The sequence below is a fragment of the Aquila chrysaetos genome, chromosome 18 (assembly GCF_900496995.4).
Source record: "Aquila chrysaetos chrysaetos chromosome 18, bAquChr1.4, whole genome shotgun sequence".
NCBI classification, from domain to species: domain Eukaryota; kingdom Metazoa; phylum Chordata; class Aves; order Accipitriformes; family Accipitridae; genus Aquila; species Aquila chrysaetos.
Window position 1 is genome coordinate 25,872,963 of NC_044021.1, and position 21,732 is coordinate 25,894,694.

At 39.5% G+C, this 21,732-nt stretch overlaps 1 protein-coding gene across 1 annotated transcript in view; it reads right to left on the reverse strand.

Annotated features, from left to right (window-relative positions):
- Positions 1-995: 995 nt before the first annotated feature.
- Positions 996-21,732, reverse strand: part of TGFBR1 (transforming growth factor beta receptor 1) — a 36,344-nt gene continuing 15,607 nt past the window's right edge. Inside the window, exons 5-9 of the mRNA XM_030041818.2 lie at positions 15,803-15,970; positions 14,935-15,091; positions 8,500-8,624; positions 7,691-7,821; positions 996-5,412 (exon numbers count right to left, since the gene is read on the reverse strand). Coding sequence (XP_029897678.1) covers positions 5,287-5,412; positions 7,691-7,821; positions 8,500-8,624; positions 14,935-15,091; positions 15,803-15,970 — 707 coding nt within the window. The 3' untranslated portion in view covers positions 996-5,286. The remainder of the gene's footprint in view (positions 5,413-7,690; positions 7,822-8,499; positions 8,625-14,934; positions 15,092-15,802; positions 15,971-21,732) is intronic.

A 21,732-nucleotide genomic window follows, 5' to 3' on the forward strand; every position in this document is an offset into this window, starting at 1 on the left:
ACCTCCTGAATTCACATCTCCTCTAAAATGGTCTTAAAACATCCTCACATCCAAGTTACTTGAGGTAACTGTTTGCCGTTCACGGATTTTCAGTTGTTAGGTTCAGTCCCTCAAAGCATGAAACGCAGAAGACTATTTAATAAAAAACCAAGCTTGGTAGACAGCAACATTACTATGCTATTTCCAGGCCATACATTTCCCCTGCTAGGAGATGTATGAGGGGGACTCGGGATTTTACTGAACTTTGGTCGCTTGCAGCGGTAGGAAAGGCCTTCCTTTAGCTGCTCAAGGGAGAGAGGCATGTTCTCAGCCAAATAATCATACCGCCCGTGAAAGAGTTTAAATGAACACAGCATTTTGATGTGGCTTTTGGCTTTCTCTGGACACCTTACGGCTTCCCATTTTCGGAGAAAGAGTTTGCTGGAAGAAGTGCTTTTTGGTAATTCAGTCTGGTTATTTCCGAGCCAAAATTAATGGATGCACATAAAGTTATGGAAGGGGAAGATGTCGTATTTTTTGTTGTGTCTGCATCTTCACCTTCCTTCAGAAATTTAACACCAGTCTAAAATTGAGTTTTGCACAAAAACAATCTACTCCAACACAAGCTGATTTACTTGCTGTTCTGTGATGCACTGAGGTCAGCTGTTTAAGTAGTCTGAAATCCTCAGCAGCTCTGGTACTTCTATGTAAATATAAACGGAGAGAAGGAACACTTTGTCATTAGTTATCTTGTCCAAGAGATCAGAGATACCAGCAAGGTAATTATTCAAACATTATTGCAGGACACAAGAAAGATCAGGTGCTTTATCATTATCTGTATAGCATACATGAGATGGATCGCCTCAGTGTTAGCAATCCCCTTTATCATTTTTATACTAGCAGAAATTCCTTCCGAGGAAAGGAATTCACAGTAAACCCACATTTTGGCAGTTAAGAATGTCACACCCAGACCCATACCTACCTGCAACTTCTTCCTCTGAAAGACAACTCACGCGTTTTGAAAAAAGTTATTTATTTTCACTGCTTTAATCTCTCTACTGTAGTGTTAGCACTTAACATAAGCATCCACTCTTCTACTGTCCTATTTACAATCCATTGAAATGTATACTCTACAAATACAATACATATTTTCAGAAATGTAAGGGAAATGCACAATTTTGTAAGGTTTAAAAAAAGTGACACTCATCTGTACAGGATCCTCAAATCATCCAAAAAGTAAAATTTACAAGGCAGTATCCACACAGCTATGTAAGGGCAGGTGCTACAGTGACAAAGCAGCAAACTTGCTAATACAATAAAATACAGAAAATTAAGGTGTTTTGGGGCACCAGATAACACATTTAGTACCGCTGAAGTTGTAAATTTAGTAATACCCATATTTCTAGAAACATGTAACTGCAAACCTGGAGAATGTTCTGAAAAATATTAAACATTATATACACATGAGGTAAATGTACCTTGGTCTTTTAAGAGGTAATTTGAGTTTAAAGCAACTGATATGGTGAAGTTTTTTTGTTTTAAAACACAAAATGATTAACACCTTGCAATCGTTTCAATGGCACGATATAAACAAGGAACTAACTAAAAGGTGAATTTCATGGCAATCACACTCAGAACCATTACTGAAAAAAATAAAATAGCCTCTTATTTCATTTGACACCTTCATGTCCCCACACAATCCCAATGTCTTTACCTATATACAAAGTCTTTCTTAGGATTACAAATGGAACCATTGGAGGGTGACAGTGTGTCATAACTTGGAAAGTCAGCTTGAGAAACATCCCAGAATTCCAGCTTTTAAGGTTGGAAGGTCCCTGAAGAATTCCAGCATTCCAAACACAATGTTTTGGGCTTTTCAGCATCAGACCATTTCCAATGCTCCTTATTCTCCATGTCCACATCCACCCGGTCACAAGTCTGTAAACCAAACTGAGGCTTCAATGCTACTAAAATGTCAAATTGATTAAATCCACAAAAACTTAAGTGAATGTATAATGTATGTAATATTTACAATAAACATTTGCATCAGTATTCATCAGAAACTGTTTTGGTATATACTTGAAATGATACAAAATTAATATTTTGAATGCTAAAATATTTTGGTCCCCCTGGATTTCCAAGAGCAGATCTGGTGATATTACAATCTTAATTTAAAAAATACTTATGTGTACCTGTGTCCATATATATAAGATATGATCTTACACAGGTAACATTTAAAGTTACATAATATATACAGACACAGCCTTTGTAAAAGGTGTTCAGTTTATATAATGGAAAAGAAGAACAAAGCTTGAAGTTGTGGTGTCAGAACTGAGGATACATATAGCTCTATTCAGAATTTTCCTGTTCAGCATTCCAATATGAATAATAAGGTTGTCCCAAAATAACATTCCTAACATCACACACTGTATCAAGCATCCTTCCTGTGCTTTGTTTTTGCAAGCTTCCATTACAAAGGGAAAAATCAGAACAATATAAGAATAGCTGCTAGCAATTCAGGAGAATGAAGACTGAAGAATGACATGAGACAGATGTAACATGAGATGATGCTGTTCAGCTGCCACACATTCTCTTTTAAATGCAACAGAACTGCTCCTTATATTTTAGGAAACTAAACGTTACGGTGATAAGGTTTTGTAGGTGCTAAAAAAAGCTACTAATGAAATTATTTGATGAATTATATTGGAAGGTCTCTCATGTTACCATCAAGATTACCTTAAAGATCTGAAGCATGCCAGCAGTCTGATGATTCTAAAGTATGAACTATACCATTTGCATCTATGGTAAAGATCCAGTTACGCCTATGAAAAACTCAAAAAGTTTAATTGTTTAGATAGAAAGCCTTTGAAATTAGTACGGAGATTAGTAAATTCTACTTTGATGCTGACCTGTTTTCTTTGAATATTTGTCTAGATACATAGAACTTCTTAAGAGGCATGCGAAGTACATAGACTTGGGAGTTTAGTTATATTCGATCATTTTTTTAGAACAGTCATAATTGAAAAAACTGTGGTGCACAGCTGTCCATTTGCACAAAGGCATTGTTTATTTAAAATACCTACACGAAGTAATTTTTGATGCAGCTTTGCCTGATAGAGGCCTGAAGCACAGAAGCCTGACTGGTCAGATAATGCTAAACAAACGTAAGCACGACAGCTGTACATATGTTTAAAATCAATTGTTTTCTAAGAACTTCTCTTACTTTTTCTTCTTTTCCTGGATGCCACCTTCCAGTACGAGTAAACTCATCCATAAAGGTGGTTGAATAAAGCATTTCATTATTTGCAGTTCAACCTCTGAAGGTCTGTAATTCCCACATCAGTTAAACCTATCTCCAACCAAGCACTAAGAATTTGGAAATACGCAAGAGTTAGCGAAGTGCTAAGGTTTATCTTGGCTAAGCCTCACATCACCTATATAGCCTCCTCTTGCTAGGACCCATCCATCTTACTGCTTTAACTACCACATATCACAGACCACGGAATACAAATCTCGACTATGCTTCTGTTAGCAACCACCGCGCCGCTGCTCCCGGCTTTGTGAAAAGCTCTCTCTCAGTGGACTGCGTGCTGAAGAACGAAAAGGAAGCAGAGTGAAGGTTGCCAAGCGTGTTGCACAACAGGATGGATACTGATGTGTTCTGGAAAGTAGGAGGTTAGGTGGCATATTATTCACCAGGCACATTTACATACTGACATACAACTGAGTGTTTCAGGCATTAATGAAACCAAAGGTCAACCAGACTCCTCCTAAAACTGCAATTAAAAAAAACATATCCTGGTAACAGCAGTTTTTTAAAGAGAATTTTCCACATTAATTCCCCCAGTTCCCTCCAGACGTCGTACATTCGGGCAGGAAGCAATTCAATTTCTAAACGAGTTTGCAAAAATCTTGTGATATCCTTAAAATCTCAGGCAAATCTTGACTAAAGCCATGCATATTCTTCTGTGTTCTTATGACAACACAAGCCACCGTAAGCTTTGTTCTTGTAACTATGAAGAGGATTGCTGGAATCCTCTGGTATTTGTATCCGAAGACCTGCAGCTCACCACTTTCTGTAGCTCACCACTTTCTGTGTATGAGGCACACACAAAATATATGCACATAAAATTTATAAGCAGCTTTGAACTTTCTAGTACAAAAGCCCAAATAACTTCTCCCTAATTACAGGTGCACTTAATCCTCGTTTAATTGCAAATATTGTTCTTTGAGCCTTAAAGACTCTGCAGAACTGCACAGAAAATATGCTTTCATATTTGATTTAATGGAGCAAAATCTCCCTTAAGAACACCTTACTCCTCTTGCTACTTTTCTGAAGTAGATAGGTACTTCAAGCATTTTAGAAGTACCACTTGATTAAAAAAAAAATCTTACACATAATTATGACTGATGACTTGACAATTACAAAATATGACAGTGAATTAACTAGCTTACATTATATAAAACTCCTATAGTGGTTTAAAGAGTCAGATTTTGGTAAAATTAAAGGTGTTCCATGAATCATGTGCTCACTTGCTGAAAACGAGTGTGAATGAGATCCTAGCTAGGCAAAGGATTTTTAACTTGTATTTTTGAAACCAAAAGTACCATAGGCTTTGTACGCTCCTACTGTTCTGCATTAAAAGACTCAAAAGCGGCACTTACTGGTATAATACAATCTATTTTGAAGGCAATGTAATGTTCTGAGAAAGTGGAAAAACCCCAGTAATCACGTATAAAGTATAGTTGCATAAATTATGTTCCCACAACTGAATGAGGTCAATTTGTAAATCAAGGTAAGAGTCCAAGAGATATACTACCTTAATAGCTAGCAAAGTATACTCCAACAGTACATTCACAATCTGAATCAAAGAACCGTGACAGTGGTTCAGAATAGTCAATGTACCAGCCAGGAATAAAGCTGCTTAGAGAGCCATCAATGCACTCTAGAACAATACAGTGAACCAGTTCCATTTTAAAAGTGACCTCCTATTTTTAGCACAGTTAACGAGAAGTTAAGACCAGCTATCAACTTTCCAAATAAAAAATTATAGGTTAATTAAAATAAAACTAGACTACACAATGTTTTGTAAGTAACCTGGGAAAGAGGTTCATAGTGCACAGAAAGGACCCAACACAACTGTTTAGCACGTCCACAAAAATCCTAGTAAGTGACGTTCCTATGAAGTACTAAAAGGCAGCAATATCCTTCTGTTCCCCCAATGAGGTAGAACAATTAACCTTCTTAACACGCCACTCTGGTGCAGATATGGATTTTTACAGTATTCTTCGGTAGCAAATCCAGGATTACATCTTTATCCCCTCCTGTTGACTAAGTTGCGATAATGTTTTCTTAATGCGCAAAGCTGTTAGCCTAGCAGCTCCGTTGGCATACCAGCATTCCCGCATAATTTTTGCCATTACTCGTAATGCCTGCAAAGGAAAGACAAGTAATTATATGTGCTGCTGTTCCAACGTAGCCCATGTAACCTCTGTTCTGCCTTAGCCTGTTTATGCATTTCTGAAATCTATTACTAGTACTACAGCTGCATGGAATTGTGTGTTGTATGAAAAACTCAAATTTTTACTTTATTGACAGAAAAATAAAATTCTTTACAATCCTGTAGAGCATAACTAGTATTTTTCAGTAGAATTTCAGCCCATGCAAAAATATTTTAATGAAAAATTAGTAGCTTGTAACTGTTTTCTGAATTTTTGCATCAGACAAAAATACACTCTTTTTTATTGTACCTCCAGTTAAGGAGTTAGTTCAAGGTAGAGCAATTCAAAGTTCATCAGCCATCTTCCTCAAACTGAAGCTTTCTAATGACTCTGAAAATTTTTGGAGTCTTTTTATCCTTCAGACAGCCATTCTTTGAAATCCGTGAATGTTACCACACAGGTAACAATGCAAATAACACAAGAACTGAAGATGAAATAAAATAATAGCTCTACATTCCAAGAATTACACCCAAAGCTGTATCACATTGAGCTGCTAAGTAAGTTTGCAGGATTGGAATGACAGCATTTAAAAAAATGACTTTACAGTCTGTTGGTGCGTATCATCGCCTTTCTCTCCTTCTTGCGTTCTCTTGCCCAATCTCTTATCTCAGGCCTTCACCCATGTATTCATTTCACACATGCCACAACCTAGTTCCCTCTTCCACCTAAAGTACATGGTATCTTATCAATCTCACTCCTACTGCAGCTCTTCTCCTAAGCTCTGAATCAGAAAGCATCGGTTCTAGCCCTAGCTGGGTTCCTAGAGCAAGCAATATGAACAAAGTTGGCTGGAAGGCAAGAGCTCGCTGCTGTGCGTGTTACTACCCGTGCAGCGTAACGAGCTCACCCCAGAATCGGGTACGCACTTCTACAGGGCATGGTCAGGTCAGGAGCGGTCGCTACATGCACGCTTCAGGTTCTAAGCCTTTGGCTTACTAGAGTCTCAGCTTCCTAATAACTGTGTTCATCTTTTAGTAAGTGCACAGAGTACAAATTCTGAGACACACAAAGCACTAAGGCCACCACAGTTTTGGATGAAAATTCCTAAAGGCATTTACTATTCTGGCCAGCCTGTAGGATACTCCTTGACTACACAACGGTAGGGCAAAGACCCCTGAGTGAGTTAGTTCCAAGTGAGCATTCACACGAGGCAGCACGGCACTGTTGAAGATACCATTTGTGTCCCAACAAGCAGTACAGTGCTGCTGCGCTGGCAGAGTATTGAGCTGAAACTAGCAAGTCCAGTTCTTGAAAGAGATAACCAGCCTAGTTACAAACCAATTGGCACAGACCTGACTAGCTCATGTATCTTTACTACGCCTGCTGTGGGTTAACCCCAGTGGGCAGCTCAGCCCCACAGAGCTGCTCGCTTGCTTCTTCCCCACTCCAGTGGGATGGGGCAAAGAATCGGGAGGGCAAAAGCGAGAAAACTCGTGGGTTGAGATAAAGACAGCTTAATAGGCAAAGCGGGGAAACCAAGCCAAAACAAAGAAAACCAAGTGATACGAACCCAATCGCTTACCACCATCCAAATGATGCCCAGCCAGTCCCTGAGCAACAGCAACCCCTGGAAAACTCCCCGCTCTCCTGGTTTTATTGCTGAGCATCACATTGCATGGTATGGAATATCCCCCTGATCAGTTTGGGTCAGCTCTCCCAGTCGTGTTCCCTCTCAGCCTCTCGTCCACCCCCAGCCTACTCAGCGGCTGGGCGGGCAGAGTGAGAAACGGAGGAAGCCTTGAAGCTGTGCAAGCACTGTTCAGCAAGCGCTAAAACGTCGGTCTACTATCAAATTGTTTTGGCCACAAACCCAAAACACAGCACCATACAGGCTGCTCTGAAGAAAGCTAACTCAATCCCAGCCAGACGCAGCACAACTCCCAGCTGCACAATTTATTTGCAGTGATGCTTCCTGTATAATATAATTCAGACTACCTTTAATTTACATTAGCATCACACCTATACTTCTCAGGAAGGGATCCTAAAATCCTCCACACAGGATTAGCTATTAATTTTTGTGAAATTACATTAATTATTAATGTATAACCAAGGATCAATGACATTCAATAAAGCCACAATGATCAGAATGAAATTAAGTTCTCCCAGAAGGAACCCTTCTCCCTTCAACAACAAGCACAATTTTTAAGCCATTGAAATCAATAAAAGCTCTAGTGTCCGTTAAAACAGCTTTAGCAAGGTTAGTTAATACCTCACAGCTCTGCCATCTGTTTGGAATATTGGGCCTTAACTTCTGCTCACACACAACTTTCCTCATTTCTTCAACAGAAGGATCTGAAGGAACGAGGTCATAGTACGGCAACTGGTAATCTTCATGGATGCCTGTAATAGGTTGAAAACAGCTTTATTTTAGCTAACACTGTATTACATATTCTTCACTGTTTACTGTGTTCCTTATCAGTACCCTACTGTTTTCTTTTTTTGTTTTAATTTTTAAAAATTACATTACAATCACTGACAAATAAATTTAAAAAAGAAAAAAAGTCCTTAACCGTACCTTAGGAGTATTTACATTACCCTTGAAGAACTTTTAATTTTGAAATTTATGTATTTGGAAAAGATGGAAACTATGTCAAATCTTTCTTATGCTATGCTTCCAAGAAGCATGTCTTTAGTATATGATTTATAATAGCACGTTCTATTTTAAATAAGGTATGGATGTTATCTGAACACATTATAGCTAGCCCTTACTTGTGGTGTTTGCCCCTTGCTCTCAAGGACATTTAACTTTGGCCTTTTCTCCCCTCTATGTAAAGGTTTTAGAAAAAAAATTAATACAGACAAGGATATTTCCTATTTTTTTCAAAAGGTATGGTTCATCAATTTACAAAGAGGTCAAATAAACCAGTCATCATTTACAGGATTAACAATTAGAAAGTCTGAGATGTACTGGCTATTACCTTGCACCTTTAGAGCAAACTGTTTACTCAAACTTATTCAGGTTCTGTAAGTTACTTATAATTCCTTAGTATGTCCAATTTTGTAAAGATTGCCACATACCACCGATTGAACATCGCCGAGCTATTTCCCAAAACACTAGTCCCATTGCATAGATGTCTGCTCGTTTGAATGACTCAAAATGTTTCATATTTATGGAATCATCTAGAACTTCAGGTGCCATGTACCTATTTGCAATAAAACAAAAAAAAAGAGAAGAGAACGTATAATTTCATAAATACTCACTGTAGGGAAAGTTCAATGCTACTGATCAGCTCAAAACCAAATTTAAATATTTATGTGGAAAAGGAGACAAAGGAAAATCTGCTTCATTAATGTTACCCAAACAAAGACCTTTCAGCGCAAAGGGGATAATAAGTAAACCGAGAGGAACAAGCTCAACAATAGAGGGAATAAGTAAAATGATAAACAGATAGAGCCATAAACCTGATAGACACAGGATAACAGAGACAATAACAAAGACCAAAAGTCTCCAGTTGCTAACCGATGGGCTATTAAGAAACTCCAGGCATAGCTTCAGAGGGCCAGTCTGGACCTTGTAAACTGCTAATAAGTGGGAAACGAGGAACACAAGGATTGTGGATATTCAAGGGAGGCCTGTGGGACTATGCAATGCTTATCAAGGAAAGTTTAGGAGAAGGGTAACTGGGAGGAACAGAATTGGAGCAATAAAAAAGGGTATCGTAGGGGCCAGCTGCATAAAGAGCTGCCAGTCACTACGCCTGTCTGACCAAGCCCCGCACCTGCTCACCGCAGCGTATCCTACCTTCTTAAATCCTAACTATCTTTCTAAGCAATCTCACTCTCAAGCCGACGTGCACGTGTGCTCTAAGGACTACGTGCCAGCAGCTGGAGGCAGGCGTGAGTGGGTTCAGGGCTGGCAACTGGAGCCAGATGAGGGATGAAGCTGCGCTTGGGCACGGGGTGCCAGCAACCGCACAGAAGGAGGGTCTCAGCTGGAAGGGGAACTGCAGATCCCAGCGGTGCGTGTCCACGGGTCTTTGGAGCACGTATCTGGAGCTACTGTGGGAATGAATTCTGGGCTAGCAGCTGCAGTCAGACAGTGGGTGAAGACACCCCTGGTGCCAGCAACTGGAGCGAACGAGAGTCTCCTCTGCGGCCACTGAAGTGGTACCACGGGTCACAGCCTTCACAGTCACTCACGTGCTTACAGGTACCAGCTGAAGGGGAGAACTGGGATGACCGAAGCAGAGTAAGGGCCTCTCGGCACCGGCAACTGGAGTGGGAATCACAGGTCATAAGGTCTGTGTGCCCCAGCCAGCTGCTGGGGTGGGCCAGAAGGGTTGTATTTCCCCCAAAGCTGGTATGCATGACAGGTGTGGATGGGTGTAATTCACTAGCAAACTTCAAGCTGTTCTAGCCAGCAAATAGATGGCCCAGGCAGGGATGCTTGACAGGCGGAGGGCCTGTGCTGGTATTCGAGGGAATCCATGCACGTAGGTGTGCATAAGGGCACACGCATCTCTCTGCTACTGTGCATTAACCCAGCCCAGCTGGTAAGTAGGAGACCTGTGGAGCACAGAAGAGGGCATTAGACACACCGAGGGTTGTACTGGTAGTTAGGGGATTCATAAACTTCCATGGGCTTGTGAGGCTGCAGAAGGGAGGGTGTGTTTTCACTAATGAAGTTCAATCCTGATCAGCTGAAGAGAAGGAAGGAGACTTGGCTGCCTGTACTTATATTTTATACAAGTTCTGACAGTGTTTTACGTGGGTGTTGAAGACAACACATGGTGTATAGCAATCTGTGTAATCGGCCCTGTCTGTAGTGTATGTGTCTGCGTATGCCCAGCCTCGCTACTGGTTGAATCCCAAGTAAGAAAGAAGCAGCAGCTGCATCCATGGGCCCGGAATGGACAGAGCCCCAGACCTGTGGACACACCAGGCTGGGCTCCAGAGGTCAGGCAGGAGGAAGCCCCGGCTCCTGGAATCTAGCAGCCACTTAGAACATCCCCCAGCAAGACTAGAGAGGGAATAGACACGAAGGGCTGGTTACAAAATCAGCACTGTGAAGGATTCCTTCGGAGCAAAGGGTCCCTACCATTGCAGTAATTGGTTCTTCATCATACAGTCTGTAAGTCCCATCATAACACATGGCAGGCTTTCTTCTTTTTTTTAAATAGTAAATCCTATTTGGGTTACACATTAACAACTGTGCTCACAAAAGTTTACTTTATCAACATTTCCTGAAACTGAAAAATCTGTGATGGACTTTCAACTAAGAAACAAGGACTGAAAACTGGTCATGGCATCCAAGTGATTCTTTAGCAACTAGGCCTAATGTGGGAACATCAAAAAAATGTCAGTGTGGACTGCATTCTGAGAGTTACTGACAGCAGCATCCCCACTGGCTGCTGGAAAGAATGAATGGTATTTGCTGCATCAGTCAACATCAGTTGTAAGATTGCGCTCTCACTCTGGTATAGCTCTGGCAGCTAAATCCAATATGTAACGTTTAGCAGAGTTCAGTGTGTTTCTCCACATCACTGCCCCTCAATCTCAAGCTGACATAACAATGAAGCAGGCAAACAATGACACCAGCGCTTTGGAGAGCACAGTTAATTTAAAGCAACACACATAGATTACTGGAGTGGAATACAGTGTCAGGCAACACTGGAACAGCCACAGAAGCCTATGCACAATTTCACGTAATCAACATAATACTAGCATTTTCTTTTCCTAGTACCAGAGATGGTAGGCAGAATACAAGACACACTACTTAAAATAAATTTCAGGACTATTAGACCTTTAAGAAATCTCTTGGCTACTGTCTAACAGAAATGACATACGTACAAGGAAGCAAGGTCTACCAACAAAAGAGAAAAAATGCAACCAGGAGTCCAGAACTTCAACAAGGGTTCCTGACATGAGAGCTCTCCTAAGCACTGTACAGGCATATAAATTCCTCGCAAGTGATAAACACAGCACAAGCAGCAGACAACTGTCTACAGAGGAATGTAACATTTACTTTGACAGTATTTATTGAATGGAAGCAGAGTCTTAAGTTTACATATATCACAATCTTTGATGTAGGCAAGGCTTAAATTATTCTGGGCCACCTGTATCAAAAACTTTTAAAATCAAGAATGCAAGATTGTGGTGGGTGTTTTAATGCTCTCCAAGGATTTTGCATTACTGGATAATCTTCTTATGCTACTTCATGTGTTTGACAGTATAGTGATCAGCTTTAGTCTAGAGGAAAGAATATTTGATCTGAAGATCACAGGGGCATGAGAAGAATGATGGAGCTGGGAAAACACCAAACCAAAAACTCCAACCATGTTGCAAGACTGTCAGCCAGAATCACTTATACAAGCAATAAAGGAGGTTGTCTCAGCTTCTGTAAATCATCTTAAGGACAAGGGTCTTAATAGGAAAGACCATAAGAGGCCTGAATGTGGCAAATGGAGCTTTTCCTCAAAAGAAAAAAATCCATCCCCCCTCCCATCCCAAATGTGACTTCCATTGAATTTATTGGCAAATTGACCTCTTACCATGATCCTCCATCAATGCATTTAGATTGGCTTTGCCTTTCATAACACAGAATGGTGACTGACTGCTCAAAAAGTCTGAAAGATTATTGCTGGAACAAGAGAGGTGAAAGGCAAGTAGGTCATCTAGCGTGGTTATCAGATTAGCCCTTTCACAGCTATCAGACAAAAGGGAGAGAAACATGCATCTCCTTGTCAGCTTATATATTGGACATGCATTGCTTGTCAGAAACAGTATTTTAGGTTCTGGAGAGAACTACTCTACATTGACTAACTTGGACCTTCTGAACAAGGTCTGCAGCTCAGTACCCTCCAAGAATGAAAAGGATAAGTCTACAAAGAAGTTTACAAATTATGTTGAGCATGGCCTTGCCAAACTTTGGGTGCCTGCTGACCTCTTCCCCCCACCCTTTTTTGGTCCAAGAGCTCTGTATTAGTTGCCTAAATTTCTTCTAAACATATAGGGAGCTTGGTGTCATCAAACAGGACCCATACACAACATGCTGAGTGTGACATCTCCTTTCACTAAGCCTGTTCTCTACAAGCATAGCTAAAATTCCACTCATACTGGGTTTAGGTAAACTGCAGAAAAGCACCCATGTTAAGGTGGAATTTGCAGCCAAGCTTCTTTGAAAGACAGCCTATTTCAACTACCAAAAGTAACAGTTGGGCCACACTTCTCAAAAAAACCAACCAAAAAAAAAAAAAAAAAAAAAGGAGAATGAGGGTTTGTTTTTTTTTTCCTTGCCTCAGGGAGTGAGAATGGGATTCTATTTCCTTCTCAGTTTAAAGCTCACATTCCCTGTTTTATGCTGCAGGCTGAGCTGTGAAAGCATACAGTTCACACCCTCTGGTAAAGCTAAGCCTCTGAACAGAAAAGAAAGAAAGATTCATTCAGAGAGAAGGATCATCAATCTGACTCAGCACCTATATCACTCACCCAAGAGTGAGTCTTGCTTGCTCCCTAGACCATACATTTTTTACAAGACAATCATTAGAAAAATATAAACTTAGCCAAATCTCCCTGAACTTGCGCACAGAGCTTCCATGTGCAGAAGAGATACCAGCAGTGGCAATCAATGAGAATAAAATTGCCATTGAACAGGTAAGATCTGAACTTTATTAGGAAAAATTAATCAGAGGTGCAGAGTTACTTACCTAAGAATGCACAAGAGGGAGGAAGAGGGGACCAAGCCTTTTATGAGAATGAATGATTTTCAGAGTGGTAGAAGTGACTGATGTCTTTAAAGTGGGAAACAGACTTAGTCATGCTGCTGCCCACTGCAGCAAGAGAGTTACTACAGCTTTACCCTTGTCAAGAAGCATAAAGCAGATGAACAAGCAATTTAATAGTGCCTATGCATGAAGAGATCTTGTAAGTGGGATCTACAGAAACAGCTGAAAGGATGCTTTCTCCAAAGACTAGACTAAAGAAAATAACTGATTTGCACACCATTTATCTTTGCATGTAGCTGTAGTAGAAAATACTAAGTCACATGTGGTACGTGCCCTGCACACAGCTAAGTTCGCATTGACAAATTCCACAGTAGTCTGCTGTTTTGCTGCTACCAATGATTACTGGAGACTTTGAGAAGGAATAATGCCCGCTACTTTGTAATCTAGTAGTAGTTCAGAAAATAAATCTCATCTGACCATTTGTGTGGTATTTTTAAAGTTGCCAAAGGACTAGTACAGCAGAGCTTTAAAACAAAGTAATTTCAGCAATATAATTGTCAGTAAAATAAATTTTCAGTACATGTTCTAAAAGCTTCTGTTCACTGAGCCTTAACAAAATAAACAACCTGACTTTTTCTTTCTTCCAAAAAGCCACAGCTAAAGGGGCATCCCAGTTCATTGTAAAACCCCAATCACCATTCCCCGCCCCCAACTCCCCTGCAGTATCACTGACTAAAGAGAGTTATTAAAAAAAAAATATTTTATGTATGGATTGGAGATTGGGCAACATCAACACAGAATTTTCTCCAACACTGCTAGGGCATATGCTGGAGTTAATCACATACAGCCCTGAAACTCTGGGCTTCCACACATTTCTCTGACAGGCGTACAAACTTCAGTTTGATGTATCACTGAACCCATAGGCATCAAAAGGACAAAAAGGTTGCCCACACCACACAACTCTGCTGCTGTGGTTCACTATTAGTGCTACTATCTCTAAATGCTGTATAGCTGCACAGATTACTAAAGGAAATTAATCTTCTCTTCAGAACAGCTTCCAGTTATTATTGTCTGGAGGTTCAGCAATGATAAATTACAGCCAGGAAGTTTAATTGCACTTGTGTTGATGGAGTTAAAGAGCTCCGAGTTCTTTTGAGACAAGAAAATCCATATTTCCAAATTCAGAAGTAGGCCTTTAAAAGAAAGGGATTATACTGACTTATCCATTGATAATTCTGTTTATGCATTAGATGACAGATGACTGCTGTTTTAAGCTCTTGTACTTCTCTCAAAAATATGATCCCATGAAAGACTGCATCCAAGACACTGCACCTTTTATGTTCTACCACATAGGCTTCACACTGAAAAAACCCCAGCTTTTTACTTTCACTGTCAATATCCTGTCTTACATTCCAGATTGGGCTGCAAGCAACATTTCCATGCAACACAAGGCAAAAAGAATAAAGATACGGCAGTGAAGTCTCTAAAACTGCCATTCATGAAGTCTCCTAATTGTTTTAATATATACTTGTGCCCTACAATATTTTGCAAGTTTTCAGTATTTTACACATGCTAGTAATAGATGCCAATATTCAACATGCTTTTTAAGCACCTACTGTCTAACTACATTACCAGCTGGCAAGGAAGTGTCTAGGAATTCTACCTGCCATTGTTTACATTTTCCTGTTGCTTGTATTTGTACCCACAAAAATCTTCTATATGGGACAAGACAAAACACAAAGCATTTTATTACAATAAGTCACCTGACGCATCATTTTAATGATTTTACCTTTTTGTTCCCACTCTGTGGTTTGGGGCAATATCAATTGTGTCTGTAGCAGAATCGTGCCTAACTGCCAACCCTAGGTCCGCAATGCAGCATGTTCCATTCTTCTTTACCAATATATTTTTTGATTTCAAATCTCTGTGGGCAATCGCTGGTTTGCCTGTAAGGGGAAAAAAAAAAAACCCAAACCCAGAAATTACACATCTGTAAAAAAGATAATTGCTATTATTCTAAGCCTGGCGCAGATTTTGTTTGAAGTTACAGAATTCCTTCCAGTTCTACTGCTTAATATGCATCAAGGTAACTCCTGAAATCATTCACTGTGGACTGGCTGGCTGTCCAGAAAAGTGCCTTAAACATCTACCATATTACTCCACTCTACTGCTCCTTTCCCTCTTCCTGCAAGTATTTATTGTGTACACATACTACGTGCCACAAAAAGGTTTCTAATCTCTCTGGAAATAGACCCATAGTGCTGTCTCAAAGTTAAGAAGATAGTACAGGCACCATTACTTAGTGCCTTTTAATAGGCGTTTTGTAGGAAGGATTGTTACATCGCAAAACCTGGGTATACCACACAAAGGAAGGTAAAAAACCTTACAAATTAAGAACTTCTATTAGTTCAGAAATTATCACAGGTCCCAAACAGACATTTTTCAATTCAGTCAGCTCCAGAAGGGATTAACTTGGGTATCTGTGCTGAGTTCAGCTGCCTTCTCATCACGTAAGTAGCTGTGTGCAAAGCAACTACACCGTGAAAAGGTTGAATGTTCTCATTAAGAAGAGAATTATAGTAGAAAGAGCTATGTATGTGTCATTTTTAAGAAACCCAGTATTATCCACATGACAAGTTGAATAGTTTTAAGATTACCTTGCGTGCCAACAATTTCCATGTGAAGATGAGCAAGACCACTGGCAGTGGACAAAGCTAATTTTATCATTCCTTCCACTGTTACTGTATACCTGTTCAGGTAATCAAAGAGTGATCCATGCTCATGATAGTCTGACACCAACCACAGCTGAGTCCATGTACCATTGTCTGCAAAATAACACTGGCATGAATACCACATATACACACACAAAAGACAAGCAAACCATATATGCCACTTTTATACAATGCTTATGAAGTACAAATTACATTTTGCAAGTAACGTCTGCCAATTAGACTCTCAAATCTTTACTTCTATCTCCGTAATATTTAAATGCCTCTGTAAGGGCTGGGACTACCACGCAAGACTTTCTGAACAGCTTAGTGAGTATTCTTTTATGTAAACTAAAAGATTAACCATAGAAAGCTGACGCCACTGTGATTCTGAGGTGAACTATTCAGGTTATTAGCTAGGCCCTGCCTTCCTCTAACTTTTCTGCTTGGGGGGGAACAGTGCTGAATGCATGATACAGAACATCCTGTCACTATCGGTCTAGTACAATACTGTCCAGGCTACCCATAAAAAAAAAAAAAAAAAAAAAAAAAAAAAAAGACATTCAAGCTTTGCCCCATGATGCCTTCAGTCTTCCCATAACCTCTCCGGCCTCAGCCTGGGAGATAATTTCCATAGTTACCAGCAGCTGGTAGATTTTTCCTCCTGAAGCAGAAGCTTGCAAGCAGCAATTTGACACACTACTTCAAAAACAAAGTCAAATCCCACCTCTGGTGACATCTAAGTTGCTGGCCAAAATTGAGGTTTCCAGGAGGCACAAGGGTAAAGCGAATGAAAAACACAGATTATGAGAAAACCAGTTTGTTGTATGATTTTTCACTGAACTATGAAGAACAAGATTATTCCATAATACATTTGCAGATATCCTAAGGCATACAAGTGACATAAGAACTAAATTGTTCACATTATTAAACTAGTGGACACAAAATACCTTGAAGTTTAAGCCACAGAGAGAAGACTATTAAAGGAATTCAAATCAAGAGGGGAGGCAAAAGGTTTTTTTTTACCTAAGAAGTAGAAATACACCCAGAAAGAACAATCCTGACACCAAATAGGTTTTCCAATTTTGTTTTGTTATAAAAACCACTCTCATGTGGCAGATCTGAGAAGTGGTTTTATAGCTAGCTACTTTTGTAGAACAGTCTTTCATCTCTTTAAATGGCTAGTTATCCCATAAAAGATTTTAGTTGGACTTCTATCCTGAATTATACAGCCACTATTCCCTAAGAATGAGTGACAAAACTCAGCACAAGCCAAAGAGATATCTCATTATGTGGTAGTCGCTAAGGATTATCAAAGTGCGTACTCAGGAACTAAATATGAAGGATAGCAAGGAGAGAAATGAATTCAGAAGTTAGTTCCTACCATAAACATACTGAAAAACTTTTAGTTTCCAAGTTGGAGGTTCTTATACTTCCTTCCCCTCTTCCTCCATTCCCCTCAAAGAACACACTTGGCCCAGAAAAGTCAGAGGCACTAAATGCCTGATCTACAGATTGACAGAAACTACCTTTACAGAAGTACTTGTGCTTATCTTTAAATAAGCACTTGGGTGGGGGTGGGAAAACTTTCAAGCATCCCTTCTACTTGGATGTTTCTAGGGAGGCCAGTGATGCCATTAAAAATAATTTTTAAAAAGTAATTAAAAAGCCACCAAATCCTTCAGAGCAGGGAAATAAAAGTCTAATCTACATTCAAACAATTCTCCTAACAGAAAGAGAATTTTGCCTTATTACATTCACAGAATAGTCTCAACTAAGTTGCTAATGTAAACAGGCAAAAAAACCCCATTCAAATGCTCTAACCTGTAAAAGACTGTTAGAAAGCTGCTATTGCACTATTGCAGTGGGAAGCTTCTTATAATATGCCCACAGAAGTGACTCCTAAACTTTGTTTTTCCAAAGAAAAAAGAAAATTAAAGATTTTTTTTTTAAAATACCTTCAATTATTTTATAGTTAGGTCTGCTGCTTCTTTTGCTACTTCACATACCCGAGCATGAACTCTTAGAACTCAGCATACTATTAAATGCTACTTTTTCCAAAGAGAATTACGGTCTCTGAAAATTCAATCCAACAGTATTAGCTTCACTGAACCAGTTTTACAGAACCGAATGTGTTCACAGGCATATAAAAGGTGCTCTCAAACACACATAGTCAAAGAGCTCCAAAAAGCTGTAGAAGTTCAAAACAAAGTAAATCAGTTCAGAATATTCTCCTCACTCAGTTTTATTCTACTGCTTCACCAGTTAAGACCCTGCATTGCCTGAAATAATCTTCTCCTGGGCATTAACACTATACACACTCATAGCTTGATCCCGTATTTGATTTCTTCTCCTGTTTCTTATGAATGGGATAACTCAGCAGGTGTCTAAACTGGACAACAAAAGTAGGGAAATTACTAATCTGATTTTAAGTAGTCTACCAGACCTGTTGTGTTTAAACAGATCTTTTAAAGATATCACAAAATTTCTGAAGAACTATCATTGCTTCGAATCAAGACTGTAGTGTCTTTGCATAGTTCTTCCCCTCTTAACTCTAGGTGCCCACCTACGAAGAGCATATGCTGCTGATTACAGACCCTTCTACTTCAGTTTTATCTTATTTATTAGCTGCAAATCTTAATATTCAGTCTGTTTTTACCTTCCTTCCAAAGGAGAAAATATAAAGCTGGGCTTACTATCCATTCTGAAAGGAGCCATGATTCTTTACTGTTATATGTCATATCTGTGGCCCTCCAACCAGATTTTAAGAAGGGATAGTGTTACATCCAAGCCTACGTGAATAATAGTAACGACAGACAAGCTAAAATGCAGCAGTAAGTATGGTGCCCAGCTACTAGATGGGACCTAGATTTTCTTTACCTTGCTGTATTTGACAAGCTACACATTTGTTTAGCAATCTAAGCAGAACACATGTTATGACGCACTTAAGTTGTCTTATACTGTTGACAGTAGTTAATTATTACCAAGTAATAATCAACCTGACCCTGAGTATTTTTGGCTGCACAGTAAACAGCATCTGTCATGATGCTTTCAATCACAGGATTTGCATTATCAGGTAAGAAAAAGGAATTATGCTCAGTAGTAATTACAGAGTAGCACAGCCTTCCATGACAAGGTAACCTAATTTAGTTCATATACACACCATGATCAAGAATCTCAAGCAATTTCAGAATGTTCAAGAATGTTATAAAAATTTATGTATGTTCTTGGAAACCTATTTAAGAGATTAACTATGGTTATTTCATCTGTTTGCAAGAAACTTTGAAGTATTTTAGACCATCAAAATCACTCAGAAGTAAAAGCTTTTTCTTTTGCAGTTCTAACAAAATTTGAAATTCCGAGTAAAGAAGCTTTCAGATTTGTTGTTAAGACTGATTACAGTTTGAGAAAAACATTAGTGAAGTCCAAGCAACATCCATCTTAGATGAGCTGCCTCTTGAAAAATGGAATTTATAACAATTGCTTTATCAAATATATAATCAAGTTTCAATTAGTAAATTCAGTCAATTCAATTTTAAGTGAAAAATGCTTTTTTCACATTGGTACTAGCAAAACAAAAATTTGGACTGGTCACATGCTTATTTTTAAACCACATACTAGGTTTTAAGGTGTGACAGTATTGCTTGGTACAAGAGTTTTGAACTGCAGACTTATGTTCCAAGTTGAACGTTTAAAAGAAGTTACAGAAACTGCTTAATTGCATGAGTTCCCCAGTGTCATGTAGTAAAGTGTTTCAAAGCAGAGAGTGGGATACAGTAGCCTCTTCTGGTGTGCAGATAATGTAACAGAAAAAAAACAGGAAAAAGCAGTGAAAAGATCAGATACAGAGGGGATCTAGAACTAGAAAACTCTTAGAAATGAGATACTCTGGGAGATGTTGGGGAAAACACTTTTGTCTGTGGCTGCAAGAGGACTGATACTGTTAGCAAAACAGCTTGACTCTATCACATTGAGAAAGTCATCTGATTAAACTGATGAAAAGCACTTGAGCTCCATAGCTTAGCAAGATCTTCCAGTCAAATTCCTTCTTCTCAGGCTGAAGCCAGAGCTTCAAAAAGAATAAATGGCTCAAGTATTACTTTTCTCAAGAGGAAGGAATTCTGCTCATTTCTCCACAGCATATTGCATAATAACATTCTTGGGGATCTACTCACCATGTACGGTAGTCTGACTGAACAAAACTTTCACCTAGGAAAGTGCAGCTTTCAATTAAGGGGAAGGAATGGAGAGGCCAAAGTATTTCAGTGCATAAAGTTACCTGAAAATGTGCAGTACAAGACTTCACCTTACTTGTAACATGACTAGAGACAATTATGGTTACAGACAGCTAAGCCAGGGAAACCTTTAGTACTGTAAATGGAGGTTGCTGCCCCTCCTCTTCTGCTAGTAGAATAATGCAGATAAGTAGTCATGGATACACTTTACAATTAAGTATCTAGGTTAGAAAGAACAAAACAAAAAACCTCCACCCCAAACCCAAACTATCTGTTTAGGTGGTTCAAAACAAGGCCATACGTGGCCCAGAAAGCAGTTTCCCTGACCTAGCAGTATTTGAAAGTTCGCATATACTCCTGGCTAAGTAAAGAACTACCCAGAACACAAACATGCTAGCCAGACAGAACACAACTGCAGTTAAAATTGCTTCTCAGCCCTCAAGCTGGCTTAACAGCAGCACCAGTATATTTTGGGACAGGAAAGCAGACAGATTGGACCAGCTCCTGCAGCCTTCTGAACGCCATACAGCTGTGGGGAAGTAGGGGAGGAGGAAGAGAACGTGCCATGAAGGCACATGGAATGTCTAAACAGCGTAGTAGAACAAGGAGTGAAGAGCGTACTTCAGTCACAAGCTTTATGACTCCACCATCTGAGCTGAACGCCACTGCCAGCTGATCTATCTGTGCTTGGAAACACTTTCTAATCTATACATGCACCTTCTATGTGAAGGCACCCCCCTCACCTCCCCAATTTTACAACTACTATGGCCAGCCAGATGTTCCCCAGCAGCTGTTAAAAATACGCAGTTGCATTAAGAGGAGAGACCTAACTAATGCCTTTACTAGTAGCGAGAATTGCAGCATGACACTGGCCCGCATTTACACCACAAACTACATGTCAGGAGATACGAGTCCTAGCATTCATAATGGATACACAATTCTCACTCTGAGAATTATTCTCCATATATCACCGAAGCTTTCAGCAAGCACTGAATTGGGATTGCAAAAGTAACACTGAGAATTCTGCACTGGTGGGTTAAAAACAATGATCCAGCTTCCCGCATCTGCTCAGACAGCAATTCTGTTAGAAAATAGAGTCAAGAACAGCAGCATTTTCAAAACACGTCTTTATCCATTTTTTGTAAACCAATTACCAACTAGTTCAAGAAAACAGAAGAGCCTTGCCCTAAAGCTTTAAAGCCTCAAATAATGGCATGACCTACCAACCAAGGATTTTTTCTTTGTATGGACAGCATATTAACAATAGAAACCAGAAACAATTCTATATCACATTATATTACAAGGAACCTAAAGGTGACCAAGTCAAATGGAATTTCATCCTATTGCATCTGGAACCTGAGCCAGCAATCAGGAAATTATTTTAGGAACCCACTCATTTAGGAAACCTTCCTCATACCTCCTCTGTACAGTAGTCAAATGTATTTTGGGGACAAACTATCTATGGGTTTGGGGCAAAATGGGAGACTGGGATGCTTAGCCACAGATAGATTTTGTTAAAAGTGACAGATAAGGTATTGCAATATACCCTTTATGCCTTTAGCGAGACATAGTACCTAAGGCTTCTGCAGGGATGAATTTTCATTTATGTCTTTAATGCAACTGATATACTAATTTTAAACTCAG